At 34.9% G+C, this 24,591-nt stretch overlaps 2 protein-coding genes across 5 annotated transcripts in view; one reads left to right on the top strand and one right to left on the bottom strand.

Moving 5' to 3' along the window:
• Nucleotides 1-4,465, top strand: part of LOC105835425 — a 30,749-nt gene extending 26,284 nt beyond the window's left edge. Inside the window, exons 9-12 of one of the 2 annotated variants that reach the window (XM_028189116.2) lie at nt 487-589; nt 824-1,151; nt 1,537-1,825; nt 2,509-4,465. In XM_028189116.2, the coding sequence (XP_028044917.1) occupies nt 487-589; nt 824-1,151; nt 1,537-1,825; nt 2,509-2,941 (1,153 nt within the window). In that variant the 3' untranslated portion in view covers nt 2,942-4,465. The remainder of the gene's footprint in view (nt 1-486; nt 590-823; nt 1,152-1,536; nt 1,826-2,508) is intronic. The other variant, XM_012678706.3, reaches the window with a different exon arrangement.
• Nucleotides 4,466-5,564: 1,099 nt separating this feature from the next.
• Nucleotides 5,565-24,591, bottom strand: part of LOC105835422 — a 43,227-nt gene continuing 24,200 nt past the window's right edge. For 2 of the 3 annotated variants that reach the window (XM_036285275.1, XM_036285274.1), the window contains exons 3-7: nt 20,134-20,241; nt 19,269-19,433; nt 17,460-17,557; nt 11,262-11,424; nt 5,565-9,280 (exon numbers count right to left, since the gene is read on the bottom strand). In XM_036285275.1, the coding sequence (XP_036141168.1) occupies nt 9,036-9,280; nt 11,262-11,424; nt 17,460-17,557; nt 19,269-19,433; nt 20,134-20,241 (779 nt within the window). In that variant the 3' untranslated portion in view covers nt 5,565-9,035. Of the gene's footprint in view, nt 9,281-11,261; nt 11,425-17,459; nt 17,558-19,268; nt 19,434-19,510; nt 19,764-20,133; nt 20,242-24,591 lie in introns of those variants that run through there. The other variant, XM_036285276.1, reaches the window with a different exon arrangement.

A 24,591-nucleotide genomic window follows, 5' to 3' on the forward strand; every position in this document is an offset into this window, starting at 1 on the left:
ACATAAAAAAATTTGTTTTACATTTCATATTATACTTATTTCTTAGACTAAACTAAAATTGAAAATAGCGCGGAATGTAACACTAAATTTTGTAAAAAAAACTATATACATGGGATTGTGCACGTTTTTGAGACATCTAATGCTTTGAGACATCTAATGCTTTGAGACTTGCATCTGGTGTTTAGTCATAAAAAGGGTAAAGAGGATAATTCAATTTTTTAATTTTAAATTGGAATTATAAAAATGAAAAACTTTCCTGGATTTTACACCCCCGGTGACCTTTAAGGATTAGTAATCACGAAGAGCAAGTCAGCAGTTTAAGAAAATTTTTTGAGTCACGAATTTTTGTTCTGAAAATTTTGACTCGATTACATTTATTATATTGTCCGTGAGCAGCGACTGATGTTGTTAGAGATACGAGACACAATGATACTCTTCATATATATCTATGAATCATTTAATAAGCAAAATTTCGTGCTTTCGCAGGCAATGCGGAGATGAAGTAGACCCATGTAGCGAGGCGGAGACGTTCTCGGTGGAGGAGACGCTGACTATGTCGACGACCACAGCAACGACGACAACGAGAAAGGTGTGAATTAAGCATTTATCTGTTTAACCGGCATTTAATTTTAATGTTCGAAATTAAACAGCCAAAAAAAACAAGAGATCTTTAAAGTATTAAAATCTCATAGACATCACTCAAAATTAAGGAAAAAAAAAAAAAAAAAAAAAAAAAAAGAAAACACGTTTTATCTCGTTTAAATATTATTATTATTATTAAATGTATGTGAAGTCCATTGGAACGTTGTCCTCTTTGTCTTAGATGTGGACGAGGGAGCAATGTTTGCATCAGACCGCGGGTGTTGGCGGTGATATTGGACCAAAGCACCGGCGGCCAAAGAGATCGGGAAGCCGGAGGAAGGAGGAGGGCAGGAGCAACAGCGTTGATAGTGGATCGAGCGAGGATCCGTCCGATCCTCGGCGAAGATCCTCGCCGATCGTGATTACCGCCAGTCTTACCATACCCATGTCCGACGTGTTTACCTTGAACCTTGACGACCCGGACATTCCTTATATCGAGGAAGCACCGAAGCAACCGAGCGTTCCCCCGAGGCGGCAGAGGCAGAGGTCCACTTCCGGTTGCAGCGAAGGTTTGTGCTGCACACCATTTGATATTATTGACAGAAGCATCTGAAATTGGATTGATTTGTGTTATTTCGACATTTAATTTAAATTCAATTAAGAAAACATAAGCGCAAGGTGGTTAAGATGACGTAGCAGCCAAGCTTATGGGATTTTGTTGAATAAACTGTCAATAGAAAAATAAACGCCCGAAGATATTAAGGGAAGACGAATGAAACAAGTGTGTTACGCAAGAGTTTTACGATCTTTAAATAAACGGAATCTAAATAAACCATATCCACACGTATTTCTTTGAGCATATCGAGGTATATTACATCTCGCGATAAAACGAAAAGTGATAAATCAAATCAGATCGAGATAAGTTCCGTTTCAACCTATTGTCTTCGCTTTCAGGAGGAAGACACGGAAGTGATAGTGCCGTGGGTTCCTCGGCGACCCTGTCGGGCGACCAAGCGTTGAGTTCCCCGCCCTCGTGGGCGTCGTCGCCGCCGGCGAGTCCCGACAGCGCGATCACCGCCGTTTCCTACATCCCGGATCAGCAGGCGGTTCTCCAGAGAGTCTCATTCACGACCTCGAGCGAGGTGAGGCAGGTGAACCGATCGACCGGCCAGCAGGAAGCGAGCAGGAGTGCAGCGGTGCCGTACACGCCAAGCATCACTAGCATCGGCGGTGCGGTTTTGAGGTGAGTATTCCTGTGTTGCTCCGGTTACCTCCTCCCTCCACCCCTCTCCCGCTGTGGTTAACCTTTTTCCCCCCGTGGTTCCCTTTCTCTTTGTGTCAAGTTTCGCGTGAGGAGCGACGGTCTTTGTAAAGCTTTGCACGGTTTGCTCTCAATTAGAAGGCTGTCGCGATTAGTTCCTTACTGAAATTTATGGATACGCAATAAAGGATTCTTCCTCTATGGAACAGTTGATTTTTATAAATATTTATCCCAGCAAACATCAAATGAAGCTATGTAACCGCTATATAACTGTTAATAATTTTCAAATCAACACTGTAATTGTTATACACGTTATATAGCACTTATGTAACTTCAGTTGGTGTTTGCTGGGATTCTCCTGCATATGTATTTTTTTAAAGATGTATGTCTTTTTTAATGAATATAAAAAATGTAGTATAGCTTGTTTTACAGGATTCTTTTGCAGAATAATGCTTTAATTGATACATAGATAAAAATTTGTAATTATGTGAGATTGTTATTTCAAACTGTAATTATCATTATATTACGTATGAATTTATAGAAATGCTATTTCACGAACTACATTCGAATCGTCGACGTTACCGAACAAACGAGTTTAATATAAGGATAACACGCAGACCAAATAATTCCGATTGTGCATTGGGGAACACTTTCTATCTGTTTAGCGAGCGCCAGGTCGTTCGTTCGAAATCCTGCGGGTACATTCCGTATACTGACGCGAACGTGCGCTCGCGTGATTCAAGGTCCAAGACCGCCGATATCGAGAGGATGCTGCAGATCACGCGGTCAGACGTCGAGCAGCCCGCGGGCCTGCAAACGGGCAAGAACTCGACGGCGACCTCGAGCGAGAGCAAGAAGTACACGAAGCGGCGGTACACGGACTCGAGGCATCAGACGCGCCACATACCCGACGCCGAGACCCTGGCTGGCAGGACGCCGCTCGGCGTGACATCGTCCACGTCGGCGACGTCGCCCACCGCCCCCGCCTCCTCGGCGGCAGTATCGACGCAGAAGCAACGCAACGTGCCGGCGCAACCGGTGTGGAAGAGGCGAGAATTGATCTCCAGTGCTCCGAAGGATAGGGAGGGATATTTTTAACTTATTATCTGCGATTACATCGAATTGAGATTCGAAATTGTTGTTGAATACAACGACAGCGACGGATCAACGGTACGTACAGTTAGACGCAAACTGCGATCTAGGTACATGTTATTGTCGTTAACTTTAGCAACGAATAAACCCTTCTTCTTAAAATTCAATTTATGTTCGGTTTGCAACTTAATTTAATTCTCGAGGACTAAAGTCTGCGTTCAAAGACAAAAGCGGGGTGAAATTTTATCCCAAATTTCGGGTGTCGATCCTTCCTGTCAGCAGTACAATAATAATTAAGTAGTGCATTTTTTTTTTCATTTTTAATTAAGAAAATGATGATGAATGTATATAAACATGGTGGTTTTTGTCAGGGAAGTATTGAAAAATCCACTTAAAGGAAAGAAACACGAAAAATGACTCTAATTTCTGAACTAATATTCAGATAAAGCCAAATTAAATTTAATTTCATTGTCTTTTAGAGTTAATATCGATGTAAAGATACGCGAAGAGCGTAACGGAAAGTTCTAAATTTCTTTATTTGATTATAAATCCTATTTTAAATAATTTCGCTACCTCTGAAAAAAAAAGTGCAGTATTTTTCGCCCCGATGACACGTATCAAAATTAAATTATATCGCTTTCGCCTCGTATACACGATCTCGAATTTCGATTCGATGAATGGGACAGTTACTGCCGATCAGGCGTGGCCTGGAAAAGTGTTCCTTAATTACGTTTCTCATCATCTCGCGAGATCGCACGACTTGGTATCGCGAGACATTTGTTGGTTCCTAGATTGGTGCCGTCCTCGTGTTCGCGAAGGATCTCCGTGACGAAATGCGCATTCTCATTTTACGACAGGGTTTTATCGACCCTTCCAGTCGGACGGACCTTGGCAAAGTTCAGTTAACGGGTGCCCGCGCGAAAGGACAAGGCAATTGGCGGGAAATGATCAAAAGGGGGAAATAGAATATTATCTTACCTCTCGCGATAGGGAATTAATTGTCGCGAGCTCGATGTTAGCCTGAAAATCATTATCCCCGATGTACTTACCTAATTACCAATTGTCATCCGACGATGGCGATGAGAAACTTGGAATTTACTCATCTTTTCTAATTTGTCCTCTCTACGATATGATTATTATCGTGAATTGTCGTGAGAGACGCGTGCGTTATATTATATTATCAGTGTCGTTAAGTTTTCTTTTCCAGTGTCTGTAAGTTAATGAATAAAAGTTAATTTTTTTACTATGCGTTGTCTTATTTCAGCCTCGTTGCAGATCAGATCCAAGTTAATAAGATAAAAATGTTTGAATGCTTTCCTAAGTACTTTTTCTAAATTATTGGTTATTATGTTTTACAAAACTTTTCAATATATTTTATATCACATACATGATTTTTTTACGAAATTAGTTGCTCGTAAATTATTTTATAAGTCCTCCGTCCATTGTTACATGGTTATTCTACAAATACTTATTTAAAAAAGCAGAATTATGAAGAATACGAAACATATCAAGTATCTTTGAAAAAAAAAAGTATGTATAATATACAAATACATGTATATATCTTTGAAATGTATATATACAAGTTAATTTTTTAAAATATAAAATATAATCTGTTAACGCACACTGTTATGTTGTAATAAAAAGAATACAGTTTCAGATTCAAATGCTACTTCAATATTATTATTTACTTTATATATTCAGTTACCCCAATATATACCCGAAAATCTTCCTGAAATTGTTAATTAATAACAGATGGTGAATGCACTCTGTAAAAAAAATCAAAGGTCTTCAATAATGATAAAAGCCATGCATGCATTTTATTTATTGAAACTCGTTTATTATTCAATTTCTTACGTGCCTTGACAAGCACAAATAGCGCCTACACAATCAATATTATTAATATAATAAATTGTGCCAATAATATGTAGCTATAATATTTGTTTGATATCAATATTCATTAAACGCCATCACTAAATAATATATAGGATATATTGCATAATAATATTAATTGTGTAGAGTCACTTTATATCACGTTACCAATAATATCATTAAATACGTACGAACTTTACAAAAACAGCCGACTTAACGAGTAGATAGGTGCAAATGTGATGACGATTATATCGTTCGCATTAGAATGTGAACGGATATCCGCGTGTAGGTATATACAATGTATACGATTACACATCATCGACCGGCTCACTATCTAAATAGAAGTTAACTAATATTATCTGGTATAAACGATAACAAGAAAATGAAAAATATGTCACAACAATATTGCGGGACGATATAAAAAATGCATTTGCAGTGACAATTTTGAACCAGCGTAAAAGAAATTTTACGAAATCATTTTTTTCTAATTTAACTACAGATTCAAACTATAGATTTCATTTTAATAAAAATTTGATGACTAACGTTTGTATTTTTTAATAAACAAGTAAATAACGTAATTTTGATATTGAATTTTATAAAGTAATATAAATTTATCATGCAACTGTTCTATTAAAAGAAATTAGTAAATGTAAAGTAAATGTAATTAAATAACTTTTAATTTAATGTTTCAAAAAGTTAGTGGCAAATTGGATATTTTCTCTTTTATTACGATTAATTATTATGAATATATTCATATATGTAGAGTGTAATCAAATGAAAATTGCTTTTATTTTGATACAAAATTATCTTTGTCGCAGTAATTTTAACCTATTATTGCGGTATGCTTGCCGTAAGGTATACTGGAACAAATAATCCATTGGTACCTTTTACAAAGGTTTCAATACAAAAGTTGTGTATTGCGTATTTGAGAAGTCGCGACTGATGTCGCAGCGCGCATTCGACTTACCAGATAAATCTAAAACTTAACTTCCAATTTGATTAATTTCGTGTTCGTACAATTGTTTTAAGGGCCGCATGATAATAAATTAATTTTTGAACGTGCACATATGAACAATTATTCATTTACGAAAACATCTCAGACTCTTGTCCGATAAGACGATCTTTTATTTATATATAAACATTATTCGCGGCACGATTATTTTAACGAGGCCGGCTTTTGAACAGTGTTATATAAATATTTGTGTAAAAATAAAGATACGCTGATTATATAATAACAATAATTACGATAAAGAGAAACTATAAGCGGTAAAATGTAATAATACTATTTGGATGGAAAAGAAAACAAAATGTGTCTCAATCTCCACGACATGAGACACGCGAATAATAAACTTTTGTCTCGCGTACGTAAATACATATATGTATGTAGATATGTATATATTTCTCTCTCTATTACATACCCACATACCTATATCATATACATAGATATGTACGTATGTAACATAAATATATTATTATATTAAAACAACCACTATATAAAATATAAATATAAATTTATATATTTATATATCTCTCTTTCACTTGCCGTTTTTTCACAGCTAGCTGCCTACATAGGGCTGGACGGATGCAATGCTATAATGTGATTTCACTTTCCTCTCGCGATGAGGAAAAATACGATTATTACTAGAACTAATAATGTAGAAGAAAACATTGAAATATAAGGGGGAGAAAAAGAAAGGAAAACATATCACGCATCTTGCGACTTTCACGGCAATCCGTTATGCCGAATAATAATAATCAACGATTAATCGTTTACTACAATGAAAATTAGATTCTTTAATATATAAAAAAGTACTTGATTTTTGCAATGCTTGATTTAATTTGATCATCTGAATTAGGTATTAAATAACATTTTCTATTTAAATTATAATTAATATTAATCGACTTTGTGCGACCTTAATTATCAAAAGGATATATTATCCAACTTATAAAAATATAATAACAAATAAATCAAATAATATTTTTAAAATACACAACAACTTTTGCTTTTAATAAGTAAGATATAAATCTTTGAACATTTAATAAAATGTTCAGCAAATTAATGAATATTAATACTAAATATTACGAAGTACTTGATAGGACGGAAAACTATTAATAATACTAATAATTATATATAATTACGTACCATTAATATTTACATATTAAGTCAGAAAAATTTTCAAGTCAATTATTAAATTCGGTAACGGTTAATTGCCGTGTATGTCTTACATTATTATAAAACTTTATACATATCTTGAATAAACTTTTTCGCTCTATCCTTTAAGCTTTCAAGAGTAGATATGAAAATATTTTAGAAGATTGTCGCCGTTAATTGAATTTCAGTTAGACGTATGATATCAATGGTCACATAAAAAATAATTGTAACAATTATTTCGGTTTTTCGGTGTGCGTGTATATGTAACAAAGACAGCTACATACTCTAAAAGTTCCAATTTTATTCATTTATGTATTTTATCTTAATGTTCAATTGAACTTTAACATTAGAAGTCGCGCTTATTTTGTTAATTAAATAATGATAGAAAACGTTATTTATTGCATTTTGAATACGGTCACGTAATCAAATAACTCTCCAACAACGTGACTAAAATAATTGTGTTTTATTACACAAGTAGGATATTTTCAGAACAATACACATTTGTATTTTAATGAAGCAAGTTGGAAATTAATTTTGTTTAAAGCCTGTTGATACGTGATAAACAAATTTCTTCACATATATATATAAAAGAATATAGAATAGAATAGAAATTAAATTTGTGAGTATATTTTAAACAATATGTACATAATAAATTTTGTATCATTCATATATTTTCTCATAAACTTTTATGAACAAAGCAATAATATTTTAAAATTTAATATTTTACAATGATCTTGTGCTCATTTTCAGTTCTCTATCTTCTTTTGGCGTGTAGAATATACTTATTAAGGCAAGAGAGTAAGATGGGTCAATATAGATATAGAGTATTGTGGTAGAATTACAGTCTTCATTTCGTAAAACAACAATAATTTATGTAATTTTTGCTAACATAACATTTTGTTCCTCTTTTTTATTTTGTTCAAATTCATATTTTTTTTATAATGAATTTTTTTAATTTTATTTAAGAGATTTGAAAATGCATATATTGGAATTGATTTTTGCTTGGCTATTGTAAATTTATATGAGATATGATTTCTAATGACTCAGATAATTTCAGACATTTATTAACGTTTAAATTAATGTCGATATTATTAATTTAAGTATTGTGTGTGTGTGTGTGTGTGTGTGTGTGTGTGTGTGTGTGTATGTGTATGTGTAATGAAATTATGGAATCAATACCCTGATATCCTGTGTAATATGTAGAACTTTATTGTTCGATACTTCGTAAGATTTATAAAAAACCACGTACGATATTAGGTCAGAATTTTTGCCACTTATATATTATACATACACACATACGTATTATATTTTATGCTATGTAATGTTTTCTTAAATTTTTACATTTAAAATGTTGCGCCATCATAAATTCATTAGACGTTCAATAATTGTGGCGCTTCCTGTTTTCCTTAACATATCATATATTCTCTATTTTACTCTACCTACCTATTCTCCCCTGCCCATACTTCTTTTATAGTTTCATTCGCGTTCTGTTAGCCGACACTTACGAATGTATGCCGTGTCTAAAGACACCGTAGAAAAATTGGAAAAAAGAAACCTAATACAATCAACAAGTCCCTACCGATCGCGCGTTTGATCTGAATTCATTTGATATTTAACTCAGGTAGCTTCGAAGAGTTCCGACGATTATCGATCGTAACGTAACGCCTATTTACATTCTGTTGTCGTAACGACAACGCCGAACTCGCAAACGGGTTGATTCGCGCCTTCGTAACTCGTTAAAAAGGTCCCATTATCGAAACGCACGGCGTAACGGCATTCGTCGACGACGGACTTTTGCATCATCTACGGCTGAAGCAGCAAAGATCGTTCGACACGGACTTCGTCTTTGATCGCGTTCTCTCGCGCCGGATCAACGATAATATCGTTTACCACCTACCGTTAATGGAACACCCACGTGGAACTACCTCGAGTAGAAGTCTTGTCATCGGCCATTCGATTTCCTGTCGCAGCGGCCTTAAACGACGACGGTTGCTGCAATCACGTAGCAAACTCTCACACGTCGGCAACGTGCCAAGAGAGAGAAAGAGAGAGAGAGAGAGAGAGAGGGTCGATTGTCGGCTAAACTTCCGTCGAGTGCGTCTGTATGCGCACCTTCTTCTGCGAGCCGTTCCTCGACAGGGTCGGGCTGTGCGTCGAGAAACCGGGATTATGAATGCCGAGGGGTTTCGGCTTCTTCAGGGAGCTCCTGAGGGGCGAGGCCGTGCTGGCCACGCTGCCGGAAGTCGCTACCGATGCCATCGATCCGTTTCCGGCACCGCCGACGTACGGTTTGCCGCTGGCGTCTGTCATCGAGATCGTACCACCTGCGCCGAGACAAAATTAATGACGCTATTATCATTACTTCTCACCCCCCCCCCTCCCCTTCCCCCGTTCTCTGTGTTCCGTTTGAGTCGAGAAAAAATATTTTATATAAGAACATACATAAATATATATATATTAATTAGATATGAAATATGTTATATATATTAATTTCTTTATTCTATATAGAATTCATATTGTTAAAAAAATACTAAATTATACTAAAAGGACAAAAAACTAATTAAGAGGATAATTTTCGCATTGTTTCTCTCGCAAAAAACGACTTGTGTATATTAACAATTCAAGGAATAGGTACATATATGTTTATACATGAGCAATTTTTTCTCATTTCTTCACACTCAACTTTTTGTTAAAAGAAACACAATGCGAAAACTATCCTTTTAATTACTTTTTGCCTTTTTGGTATAACTTATTTTTTTTAACACTAAACAACAATTTTAAAAAAAGTTTGTATAAACATGGTGGACATATTTCCCATATATTATGTAATTTATATATGTTCGTACGCCTGTGAAAAAATTTTTATCGGAAATTATTTTTATATTAGAAATAGTATCGATGTAATCGCATTATTATACACATATAGCAAATAATTAACATATAAATGTTTAATGTACGCTGCAGGCTAAGAGTTTGAGAACACTTGCGATTTTCTCGAAAAGTTGAATATAAATAAATAAGCAGGGATTTGTATCGAATATTATCGAATATATAATACGCACAAATGTATAAAAAAAAAGAAAAACTCAAGAGCTGTAACGTATGTTAGCGAAAAAGCGATACATGACAAATAACACCTCGGTTATGTGTTATACACGTGATCCCGTCGCATACCAGTATACAAATGTAACGTCGTAAACGTGAATTTACGTTACATTGAAATTTTTATCGACGTAGAACGTGAAATATTCGCGGGAGCACATATGCACGGGATATACCACGTGCTGCAACATTGACAAGCGTTACGCGTGCCGGAGAGGGACGAAAAAAAAGGTCACTTTATTTTACGATCTTATATACGGCGAGGCTTAAGGCCGAGTTACGGCGGATGGATTTGACGTATTGGGGGAAAGGCCTTTACGCGCAGCAATGCGGCAAAGACGCGCGAGGCATAGCATAACCTCACCGCTCATATTGCGACAGGCTTATTCGGTACACCGCAAGAACGCTGCCACGCTGCTATGCAGCGGTGAGCAAATACGCCAAAACACACCGCAATTTACCTCATCCGTACGCACAGGCATATTTGCATGTAATAAAGAATAAAAAGAACGGCCTGCACCAGCCGCCTTCTCTTTTCTTCGTTCACCTTTTTTCCCCCCTCTCTGTCCGTTCTCTTGTGTCATATCTACGGATAGTTCTACATTTTATCACTTTCGCTTCCAGATGTGAAGGTCGTTTTCGAGGATCATATCGGTTTTATATCAGCCAACTAAACCAGGCTTCTTTCCGGAAACCCGGCCAAGTATCAGCCAAGCGAATATAATCTGTGGTATAAATTATCGCAACTTTGTGGCGAAAGATATTTCTTTATACCGAGATTGGATGTTTCGAGAAGAAGAGAATCGAGTTTTAACGAAAGAAAGATATTTCGTTTACAATAGAGTTTTATATAACGTAGGAAGAAAGATCAATTTTACGTGGTCTTTGAAAATTTAGAAACAAGACACGAATTACAAAAGTTTGCTTAAAAGCTGAAACTATATTCATTATTTCATTACGCTTATCGGATTCAATATTAAATATGGCCAATAATGAACAGAAATGCGATTTCGCGTTTAAATGTGCTTAAAAAGAGCAGGTGTTAATCATGCAAACAGCCTGACCACAATTGTTTAATGAGTCTATGTATCATATTCGGCGTGATATTAGAAAGGAATGTCCATACTCGATCCGGAGAATTTCGGTCAAGTCGTGAATTTTGGGAAATTGGACTACCGTCAAGTTCGAGGGATAGGGACTTACCGTTCGTGGGTTGGTGATATTCCCGATATCCTGGATTATTTATTGTGGCTCCACGGGAATCCGTGACGACCCTAATCTTGGTCGGGTCGCCACCTCTTCGGGCGTAAATGCCCTCGTAAACGGCAGATACCAGTACGCCAAAGTTCAAGGCGATGGCAACCAACTGCAATAATAAATGAAAACGTTCCATCTAACTAAAAATGTCTTGATCAAAATCCAATCGTGCGAAGCTACGTACGACATAAAAAAAAATATCGACGATATTTTTTCCTAGCATATTTCAGAATTCTTCTTCTATTTTATATTCTATTTCTCGTCAAGCGGTAGAATGCGAATAAAATGGCATTTATTTACAATAGTTCAGAAATATTCAATATCAATATAAATACATGTACACCCGGAAAAAAATGTTTCATATAAAGACATATAATATATATAAAATATGTCCATATATGTTTATATTAACTTTTTTTCTTTTGTAAAATTTCTGTTTGATATAAAAAAATAATAGTCATACTGAAAAGATAGAAACTAATTAAAAAATTAATTATAATTTTCGCATTGCTTCTTTTAAAAAAGCTAAGTATGAAAAACTGTCCATATATAATCATATATATTTCGAAATATATCTGGTTATATATGGATTTTTCATATTTAGCTTTTTTAAAAGAAGCAATGCAAAAATTATTTTTAAAATTAGTTTCTATCTTTTTAGTATGACTATTTATCTTTTTATATCAAACAGAAATTTCACAAAAGAAAGAAAACTGATATAAACATATATGGACATATTTTATATATATTTATATATATTTTTATATAAAACATTTTTTCCCGGGTGTATATAAACATAATATTCGCTGTTGAACAATAAATAAATTCCGTCAAAGAGAAGAATCTATCATAATAAATTTCTAAACTACTGACAATCGCATATTTAATTATTCTGTTTGTAATCATATACTTAACATTAACTTAACAAATATACAACAAAAGTATTGTGTGCGGCCTTAAAATTTATTGTAAAATTTTCAAAATGTCTTGCACACTTTTAATTTTAACAACCTATATTGCATGTAATATTACTGTGATATTGTAATATTACGTGCTATGTGGGAAGAGAGAGACAGTTTTCATGTTCTAAATTTATTCCTATGCGCTCTTACACAACGCCGAGGTTTTTGCTTTTATTGCAAATATCATATAATTATTCATATGCACATTGAGAAAAAAAAAATGCTGGATTTAAATAAATACTTCTTTGAATAGTACCAATAACATATTGTGTAGGAAATCAACAATATTTATTTCAAACAAGTAATATTTTCTAAATTGTAGAAAGTATTACTTGTTTTACATAAATATTACTGATTTTCTATAAAATATGTTATTAGTACCATTCAAAGAAGTATTTATTTAAAACCAGCATTTTTTTCCTCTCAGTGCAACAACAACCAAAGTCACATCACCAAGTTGTCAATTTATCGTCTACAGATTTCATTTTCTACGACAAGGGTTAATTCGTGGGGTATGAAAAAGGGAGAAACGCATCTATCCGGAAGTGAAGTGTAAGTAAATAAAGTCACAAAACATGCTGCGGGAGGGAGAGATGTGTGAACTTTACGTACGCCCTGCCGAGAATTGTGTTTTTTTTTTTTTTTTCTGAGAATCGCGTGTTTATTTTCCTGCCCACTAATTGGCCTGCCAATTATCCGACACACCGTTCGTCGTTCTAATCCGCCGTTCTAATTTGGCCGCATCTCCGTATCTCCATGCTTCCATCGAAGTGTCCGACCGACTCCTCGCTATACATTCGCTACATACATGCCGCGATATCTCTGTTATCCCGGATAGAAACGATTGTACACCGTGCATCTCCCCCCGTCGTCGTCGAGCACGGACGTCAAGTGCCTCTCCGTCTGCTCCTCTCTCCGCACGTCGTTCCTTCTTACACTGCGAGCGAGCAACTAGGAGATCCTCGTCGCGCGTACGCTATCGACACGTAGGAGAAGAGGCATCATCCCCGTAGGTGGTGTGATCGACTGGACGGACGGTGGAAGGAGGGCGCGAAGGAAGGAGGGGAGGCAATTTAATTAGGGCCGGCAAAGAAGCCGCGCGCGCCACTGCCGTTCCCGCCGCTATAATTAATCTGTAGTCGTGTCCGGTGTGTGTTTGCCTCTTTTCTTTTTTGTTCCTCCTTGGGGGACGAGGAGCATCGCGCGACGAGTTTCTCTCCCCCTTGTGAGCGAGACCTGATATAAAGGAGGACGCAGGGGCGAGTTCTCTCCGTTACGCTTACCGTTCCTCACCACCACCATCCTCCCTCCTTTCTTTTCGATTATCGTCAGGCCGACGGTTATTCTTCCCGTCGCGCCGGACGGGTTTCCTTCGCGCCGATGCTCGACTCGAAACACGAGGCAGCAAGGAGAGGGGAAAATCCAAGAAAATTCGGAAAACTTGATCGAGCGGAAAGCTCCAGGGGGAGATCGACCGCTTGGACAACGGAAAACACCCGTTTTACAACACCGTGCGGTACGATGCGTAACCTATCGCGCACGATTTCACGGCAAACGACGCGCCTTTTACGGCCTTTTCATTTCACACGTTATTTAACCAGCAGCACGCCGAGCATTAATTGTACGTAAACGATTTTGTGTGCGCGCCCCGATAAAAGCCCGCCAGACGCAGCGGCGCGGCAAAATTGTTTATTTCGAACTTTTGGTTTATTATGTTTTAGTCCCCGACGAGTATGAATTCCCGATCTCACTTTGCCTCAATGGTATCGTAGATTTAAATACTTAAATGACGAAACAGGTGGGAAATAAAACTTTTGCGTGGTTATCACTTGCGATAGACAAAATATTTTCATTACGCGCGCGTTAATGCCGAGAAAGCGTAAAGCAATTAAGAGACATTAACTCGATTGAAGTTATCCCTCGAGCAACGATATTTACCTTGCCTTGTTTTTGCTTATTCATTCTGTCCAATTCGACTTCGTCCTTGGCCCCTTTCAAGAGACTCCGTTTCCCTTTGCCCATCATCGTGCACTCTCGACGGTAAAAAGTATCAGCGTATACCACCGTGTGTCTAGCGCTATAATAAAACTCTACGTTGGACGGAAATCTTCTCGCAAGTCGGATATATAAGACGGATGACTAGAGACGCTTCGCCTGTTCTAACATTTTTTCACGGTTACTCACAAGAGAGATGTTGTGAGTTCGATTATGGCTTCGAACGGCAAAAAGGTGCTGCTCGAGCTTGGGCGACAAAAGACCGGGGAAACAAAAGGAATTCACTTATCGCAAAACTGAGAACGGGAACGACACGGCGAGTTCATTAACGATCGACACCGAAACACTCACTGCAGACCCGCCAATGTCGGCTCATTGTTTTAAAAGTATCTGCGAGCCGTGGCCGCTCCGACACATACTAAGTCGCGATCGGTAGGGGGGGGGGGGGGAGAGAAGGGCAGGGGACTTAAAGAAACACCTGAGTCCAGTTCACGATCAGGTGGCTTCTTAAGCTTAAGTTTAATTCTTCAGTCAGATATACGTTTCCCCCGGCCGATTGACAATTTACCCGGCGCGAAGTATAAGGCATTATTTAATTGGTTTAGCTGGTCGTGTTGTTCATTCCTCTCTTAAATTTTTCTTTTATATTCTGTGTTTTTTTTCTTCAAGAAAGAAAAACATTTCAAAATGTTTTACCTTAGCGTATAGCATTATGTAATCAAGTTCCCACACGCAGCAAGGGGAAATCTGCGGGGTCTTGGCAAGATAATCTTGCTGAGAAATCATAATATTCTTGAGATGTATGCCCCATGTGATGGAACGGGTGATACCTCAAGAATATTTGTCAAATATGTTACATTATACAATTTCTACGTGTTCGAGATATCCTCGAGATATCACGCACAGATTTCTTTTGTAACTTCTCACGTGTCTCTTGCTCTTGGATAATATTTTAATGTCTTTAATGACTACAAATGTATTTCCTGTGCTTAATTAAACATTATCCAGCGTTAAAATCGTATTATTCTACGTGCGTACTTTCAACCAAAGTAAATTTATGGGAGAAAAAGAGAGAATCCATTTGTTTTGAAAGTAAATATTAATGAGGTTGACTCATCTAGAGCTTTTGGACTTACACGTATACAATTTTACATCCCGTTTTGCTTCTCACTAGGATAATCGTGTATGTACGAGCTATTTCCTTGGTGGAGTCTGAAGCTTTACTGTACCAGATTGCAAAGACTGTGCGTGTTTCATCCGCATTCGGGAGAAACCCGAGCTGCCGTCTTGCGATAAGAACAAACTTTCAAAGTGCGTTGGCGACGTTATCAGTTTCAGTTTCATAAAACGTGACTGTTCTTTCACATACAACCGCCGCAGTCGCCGCCACGTCGCACTCTGTGGTCGATATCCAATTTAAATTACTATTCATTGCTACAATGGCGAACGCAATTTACTTCTTGATTAGTCTGTACCTCCGTATTAAATTTGGTTTAATAGAGTTAGATTAGACTTTACGCAAGCGAATCTATTTCATTAACGGTTTTTCAAGTTTATTCATTATAAGTTGGTTCATAATGGAGATATTTCTGTTTAATTGCAGTCCGCAATTTTAATGCAATAATAGTAGTATTTAATATTGGGTAAAAAAAGTTTGTTTACTTATTTCTTTCTTATTACAATCAAACCATGTACGAAAGAAAAAAAATGTTCATTAATAATTTAATAAAATCGCCTAATACTTACTATTAACATCTATTAATAATAATTTAATATAATTAATACATAAAATACTTCTTCAAACCTCTCAAGCATAGTGTTATCTCTATTTAGAATTATGAGATCTGCTGAGACACAATTCGTCAAGAAATTGTCACATAAATCGTTCGTACGATACGTTTTTATACGCATCTAATTACAGACAGGATATGAGCTACGTGCTCCCTATTGATTTCAGATCGATTGATAAATTAACAATTAATTATAACTTTATTATATCTCTATGGTATGTTTTATGGTCTTCACACAATTTTTTAAGATATCATATGTTTTTTTCATATTTTATATTTTATTTTTGTATTTTTGCAACTTCAAGTTGTTATAATTAACATCTTTTAGTTTAATGCGTTAAATAAAAAAAATATTACAACGCTATTGCCTTTCAGTATTATAGTTTATTAGTGATATCAATAAAATAATATTTATATTATTAATACTTTTATATTAATATATAATATAAAAGAAGAAACAGTTAAAACGCATCAAACAATAAATGTTTTTTGAACCATTTATTATTAATAAGATATAAAAATTAATTTATTTAATATACGAATTTCTGTCTAAAGCAAAAAACTTTTCATATTTCAATTTTGTATGATAAGAAATATATTAATTTCTTTACAAGTAGCAGTCTGAATGTTATAATATCATGCAGCGTATTATTAAACGTGTATAAAATGTGAATGTGAATCAAACTAAACAAGTACAGAATATGATTCTACGTGCAACAGGTTCGAGAAACCAGAGAATAACATCGAGCGAACAACGTGTTTTAACGGTACATCAAATACGAGACATTAAAAACTTGGAGATGGACACATACATAGATGCAATCAATTGAAAATTATCTCGCTTATTAACGACGTCGTGTTAACTCGGAAGAACGAGAAATCAATTATTAAGACTAATACACACACACACACATATACACTGAAAAATTAACAGATGTATGTTGAAAACGTTGGAGGAGTAAAATTATCACATCATCCATATTTAAAGTACAAAATGCAAATTTAATAAATTAACAGTGAAATTGTTTGTTATGTTAATGTAATGCGTAACACTAATAAGAATATATAAAAAAGTATGCCACAAAAGTTTCATAATAATTTTCACTTAAAATTTCTACACCATTTTTGCACTGTTAAAAAAAGCAAAATACAAAAATAAAAACAATTTTTGGTAATTCACAGCTAATGTTATTTTTGTTAAAACTTCCAAGTCAATTAAAATTTGTTCTTTATTATTTATTTTATATTATTTCCTATAATAATACAATGTATGCACTGAATATTAGATTTTTTTTTAAGGAAAAAGAAAAAAGTTTAAAAGCTGAAGTTCTCTGTCTAATAACATAAGAAACTAAAGAAAAATAAATAACAGATTTTGTCATGTCGTTAAACCTTACCTGCATATAAAAAGCTTCTCCTCTCGTGATGGCGAAGCTGTTGGCTCGATCATCTGTTTGCAGAGCGAAGAGGATTGCCGCCACAATCGACAGTGCCGCTAAAATGAGAAAACAAACAAAGCGATTTATAAAATTTAGCCTTCGATCTCGATTATTCAATCAACAAAAATTATACATTGAATTTCATACAACTTTATATTTTAATATTGTAACATTATAATTTAATTTATTCTTGTTAGATACATTAAAAGCGGATATCAAAAAGTCTATATAAATGAAAGAATCGAACTTTGGTGTAATGTATCCAATATTTTCTTAACTTACACGCGAAGTCATTGTGAGGTTAACGCAATAAAAAAGATTACACCACCGTACTATCTTGGCATCATAATGTGTTGCTTTTACTGTAATACAATCTCCCATAGTCATTTGATGCCTGGTATAAGGGCTCGTAAATAGGCCAAGTAAGTAGACGAGCGCGACCAAGCGGTAATTCTAATATACGCCCGCACATTGCAAAATTATGTGCGACGTACCAATAAAATGAACTTCCACGCCTTGAACGTGATTTGAATTCTTTTAGCATTTTCATGTGTGAAGGTTTTGTTAACTACACAATGACGTATGATCATATTACGTAATGAGTACTACAAACGACGATATAAATGCATACTTTTAAATATACATATGTTAAAATAGTACTCACAGTTTTAATAAATAACAGGATATTTTACAACAAAATTAAAAATAATTTATGTACAAAATTATATAACAAAGTAAATAATCATAGCATAGTAATACAAATTACAAGATACAAATATACACAATACTTTGAAATTCAAATCTATTGACTTTAATTAATAAATCTATTGATTTCATTAAATATCTTGTTAGTAATATTACACGTCTTATTAATTTTTCCGCTTTTACACGTTAATTACTAAATTAAAAGTAACACATTCACTTACATGTTGTTATGTAAACAATATGTTAATATATGTTAATTTCTTTTCGGACTACAATATTTTAATGTATGTAAATAAATTAAGAAGAAGTTTTTTCCTTGAGAAGCTCTTCATAAAGTAATTTTCTTCCAAAAATGATTCATAAATATAAACATTGTTTATATTTTAATATTAATTATTAAAATTATTTTTCAGAAAAAATTAATATAATCGTTTGTGTACTTTTAATACTTTAAAATTTATTTATATCTCATAAAATTTTAAATGTATTTCCTTATTTTATTTCTTTGTGTATGTGTGTGTGTGTGTGTGTGTGTGTGTGTAAAATAAGTAAACTTTGTTTAATTAAATATTGTTTTATATTGCTTGTAATTAGTTAAGGAGATACACTTTGAAGACGTCTTACCGACAAAAAGACAGTAATTTTTGTACAACAAAATCTTTTTATTTCTTTTACAGATTTAAAAATCTATAAAAGAAATACAAAATCTTGTTAATGATGTGCACAAATAACTCTACATTCTACATTATCGATTCCTATCAAGTTTGAAGGACACTTCAGTATCCCTTTATTAGAAACATTTTTCATTTCTCTCTCTCTCTCTCTCTCTCTCTCTCTCTCTCTCTCTCTCTCTTTCTCTCTCTCTTTCTCTTTTATTTTATTCCTCTATTTTATTTCCGCTTATATTTTCAATTTTGTTCGCACAACTCTTTACTAACATTACTATTTTTCTTGTTATTTTTGTATACTATTCTATTTATTTTCAAAACTTAATTTATACAACATTAATAAATGTTTCCTCTCTCTCCATTATTATATCAGAGAACACCGATTTGTACTCACTTGCTAATGTAGCTAGGGCAACCTTGCCTATTAGGGCAGTACTGTAAGAGATTACAACCCGTTTCGCGGAAGAGGCCATCGCTAATTGAAGCACAGCCAAAGCGACCAGAATCGCCAAAAGGGCAGAGGCGGTAGCGGCAGCTAATCCCGCTACCCACACAGCCACTGGAAATAAAGGAAGAATCCCGACGTAATTCTATTGCATCCCATTGTAATCCTGCACTTGCATTAAACTTTCTTACTTCCATGGAAATTTTTAGCGCTGCGTAATCCTACAACTTTGCTTTCCCATGCCACGTTTTTTGTAATAACGTAACGAGAAAATGATGGAAGAATAGAAACGAGAAAATAATTAATCGCTAGATTTTCGTCAATATTAAACATGTTATCACATAATATATCAATTATTAGTAAGTATCATTTTAATACATAAATATTGTAATTATTGATCACAAAAATAAAAATTACGTTTATACCATTTTAAATCATTCAATATAAAAATTGTAAGTTTGATTTAACAATATTTCGTTCAATTTTGAATTAACAACTGCAACGTTTTACAATTTAAAATAAAATAATTTAAATTTGCACAGGAAAAATTAAAAAAATATAAAAATACGCCCTTCGTACAATTTATATTTATCCTATCATACTAAACGTTAATGCAATTTATTTTTGCCGTTAACTTTTTATGTGAACAGTTAGCAATCAACCCTCGATCAAAACCTCACGATATAGAATTCTATCATATCAAAATAAAAATTAGATCATAAAGATTTTTTTGTGGAAAAACGATATCGTTCCGGCAAAGAGTCACATTAAAAGTCAGAACTTTTTTTATATCCATTCTTAAAACGAAACTCACACACTGGTTGGAACCTGGAGACACTTTGGCCACACCACTCACGTCCATAAAGTAGGAGTTTACATTGTCTCCATGGTCCGAAGTAACCCCTCTCCGCGGCGGTGCCAGCTGTAACAATATAAATGGAAAAGAATCGGATAATAAAAATTTTATTTTCTTTCTTTACGGCAATTATAGTAAGAGAAACTGCGCGATTCCATTCCATCGTTTTAACAATTTCTATTTGTTAAAACGAGTTAACAAAAATTAATAAAATAATATAATCTTTTAAACGTTAATTTTAGAATGCATAAATTTAGTTGATTAATTTGATTGAACTGCTATTTGAACTTTAAATTATACTAAAATTAGTTTGACACATTAATACATAAATACTACGTAAAAATAAATGAAAAGTATAATTAATCTCTTGTAACAATATAATAATAAAAAGTATATTAAATTGGAGTACATACTTTAATTGAATATAATAACTTATTGAAAGCTACAGTATTTAAATAAATTAATTAACTTGTTATTTCAATTTTTAATGGTAGAAAAAATGGTAAAAAACTAAAAATTCTATTTAATTAAATTCATAAGCAATAATAATAAATATATAAAAATAGAAAAAAACGTAAAAAATTTATAAAAATAACATATAAAAATAAAAAATATGCATTGAAAATTGATATAATAGCGTATTAAAAATTTTAATATTTAAACAAATCAATTAACGTGTTATGTCAACTTAAAAAATATAAACTAAATTCTATTTTGTATGTGTGTGTGTGCGTAATAATTAAGAATATTTTGGTATTATAATACTCATATAACTAAAAATTATTCAAATTTAGAAACTATTAGGGACTTCTTAGATTTATTTATGATTTCCTAATCGACGGTAAAAAGTTTTAGTCGCGAATATTCGAATAAATACGCGGATAAAAATAAAATGCAGTTTTGCGCGGTAGATGAAGAATCAAGGGAAAATGAAAAATTAAATAATTTTTAAACCAATAAAAGAATTAAGCTCTTTTACACAAATACTCGAATGTAATAACAAAACAATATGTAAAAATATAAAAACTTTTAGCAGTATTATGAGATATGCGCGCGCGCGCGCGCGCGCGCACACACACACACAAATCCGTAAAGAATGATAACATTACAGCGCTATAGCGGGATGAGTCAACTATAGTGGTTTGAATTTTTTTCAGTTTTACATGTATGAATTGACATTTTGCGGGGGATGGACTGGCTCAATGTTTATCTTCGCTACGTACACAGCGTACTACATTGTGTACGTACATACACGCGTCGACCTTGCTGCCACTCTCCGCACGAGGCGAGACTCGAGTCAGCGGCGGGCAGCGGCGCGCGAAAACCACGTTATTATTCCACGAAATGCGCCCGTGATGAGTAGGAAGATGCCAACCGCAAATTTAACATTTTGCGTATTGGCGAAACGTTAAATTAACGGCTCGAGTGCCGCTGTAGCTAATTTATCCGAGCAGGTATTTCAGGATAAATGGGCATTCCATTTTTAAAGAGTCCGGATAACGAAGGGTGTAAAATTACCTCGCTGTGCGTGATACACAATTTACGATAATTAGCGCCCTAATTCAGCGCTCCGCTTCAAATAAATTATATTTTATATCGCGCTTTAAATTTATCATCCATAAACGTGAATCTGAATGTAATCGGATTAAAAACGCGATGTAACACATGAATCGATGCAAGTAATTTCAGTTAACGTGATTTTCAACAGTTTTATTTAATAATAATAATAATAATAATAATAATACGGTTTCGTGAGATATATATTTGACACCTTTGCTCATACGACGTTGAACTTCAATTTGTATATTTATTTTTATTTTTATTTTTTTTTTAGACCTTCGCGTCTCAATTAGACGTTAATTTGATTTACGTGTAACGCCCGAGTCGCAGTCGCCAACGTCATTTACGAGCTTGTTATTAGTGGTACGTCGCAGTACACGGAACGAAGTCGACTGTACCAGCCGAGCGGGGCGGCGTTGCAACGTTTACTTAGCAAATATGACGTTCGTCAATCCCGTATTTTGATACGCGAAAGTCGCGTGGCGCAAATTTGTGTCACGGTGTTTCGTTATTTTTTAAGCCGCGTATTTATTTGCCCGACAATCTGTCACGCCAACAACGGCAGAGTCGGCGACGAAACACAATGACTGACACTTTAAGCATAATTAATATTAATATTTTGCACACATTGTATCTCCGCAACTTTTCACCAGCGTGCTTATTCGCGTTTCCATTTCGCAACGTGTGCAAGATAGTGAAATACAAATATCCATTATTAAATTATCCGCACCTTTTCAGCGTAGTCATTCAAGATACAAAAGCTACTCACGCAGAATTTTTTTTAAATTCCCTCCGTCGATCCAGGGCTGCCAGCCTCACGCTAGAGCAGCGTACACGCACAAACGACGCGACGTGTCTACGTGCGTGTACGCTTTTGTGTGTCGCTGCTCGGACATCAGATCTGGCAGCCCCGCCCTTAGGAAAATTTACTTTAAATGAAGTTAAAGTTTTCAAAATTACCTTACAAATCTAAAAGTTTACTGAAGAAATTTTTAGGTAATTCAGGGTATTTAAAAGGTTAATCTAAAGTAATTTAAGTTTTTTCTTAACCCAGCGAAAAACGATAATGAATTCGACATCAATTCGACGTTGAATCGACATCAAAATGATGATGTCGATGTCGATTTGATGTACTATTTTTCACTGGGAAGGGTGTACCGATCGAGAGCTCTCTATTATTGCCCTTGTCCTTGTACGCGAGGCAGCATCGTCTGCGTGTACGTGCGTCGTCAAATGAAAGAAGATACGAGCTACTCGGAGCTAAGTACCGTGCAAAGTGCCACGCGACCGTCGTCGTCGTCGTCCTCGCTCCGTTCGTTAGCGCGCGATCGCGATCGATCGTAATTAACCGTGTCCTCTTCGCGAGCGAGCGTGCTGTGCCGCGCGAGTGCCATGACTCGCTACAACGCAGAAACGAGGGGGAGGAGGAGGAAGAGGCGTCGGGTGACAGCGGAGCGACCGTGAGGTAAGAACGAACTTATTACCTATTTTATTACTCGTTAGCTACTAATTAATCGTTTGTTTTCGTCCGATGATATCACCCATATCGCGCGTGACACGTTTCGTGTGTCATGTCTAATCCTCTGTGCATACACACGGACATACCGACGAGATATATTGTTAAAAACTGTCAACCCTGAACAAATTTCCTTGCTACCAAAGGGATCGACTCCGGGGCCACGGTGGTAATTGAAGAGCGAGAACGTTATCGACTATGAATAGAAATTTGTAATTGTTAAAACATAAATATTTAAATAATACATCATTAAATTCATGACTTTTTATTATGTAAATGCTTTGTGAACACGTATGCATACTTATAAGGCTGTAATATCATAAATATTAATATAATATCGTAAATATAATATAAACTTATAATTTTTTCTGTACACATGCGGACAAAAGTGCCTGGCCATATGAAGTTGGCTGCGTTTCGATTTTCTGTGTAGAACACATAACATGCATTATAAAAATCTCGGAACGCAGCTAACTTCACATGGCCCGACATTCCTGTTTGCGTGTGTACACGGAAAAAACTATATGGTTGCCACAATAATATAAATAGTAAAATATGGAACATACTGTCGCGATGCGGCAACCACTTTTGCTTTAGCGGGAACTATGATATAGTTGTCTCTCCCACAGCGCTGTGGGCGTGAGAAGATTTATATGGGTTTGACAACCATATCATAGTTCCCGCTACAGCAAAAGTGGTTGCCGTATCGCGACAATATGTTCCATATTTAACTATTTATATTATTGTGGCAACTATATAGTTTTTTCCGTGTACAACTATCAAATTATAATTTTAAATAAAACTTGAGTATTATTGAGTGTTAGATATGTGTGTGTATATACATATATCTATATATAAAAGAAACATTAGGCTAATAACATTGGTATTACACTATCAATGTCTTATTCTTAATCACTTAAACTTTAATAAAGACGCGAACTCCCGTAAGAATGTTGGTGTTTAATAGTATCCCGTTGGTGATACTACTCCCTTGGTAAGCCAGGGGGCGCCTTTTTTTTAACAATCTGTCCTTGTTTCGCTAACAAATACGAAAAAGAATGGCAAAAAAGCGCGCCAAGATTTTTAGGAAGCGCGTTCTGAATACGGGCGACATTGTTGTTTTTCACACGTTGGGTCGCGACACTCTTGAGTTGACTTTCACGATTTTTACACGTATAACAATTTTTCCATCCTAGAAAATATTTGTTTTATTTTTAACAATGTATATAAGTATTAGAATTAATTACAATGATTTTAATTCTCCAAAGAAAGAAGAATAATACTGATGTACATAAAAAAATTATCTACTCCATTTTGTTACTCTCGATTTATTGCTAGTG

The sequence above is a fragment of the Monomorium pharaonis genome, chromosome 4 (genome assembly GCF_013373865.1).
Source record: "Monomorium pharaonis isolate MP-MQ-018 chromosome 4, ASM1337386v2, whole genome shotgun sequence".
Lineage (NCBI taxonomy): Eukaryota > Metazoa > Arthropoda > Insecta > Hymenoptera > Formicidae > Monomorium > Monomorium pharaonis.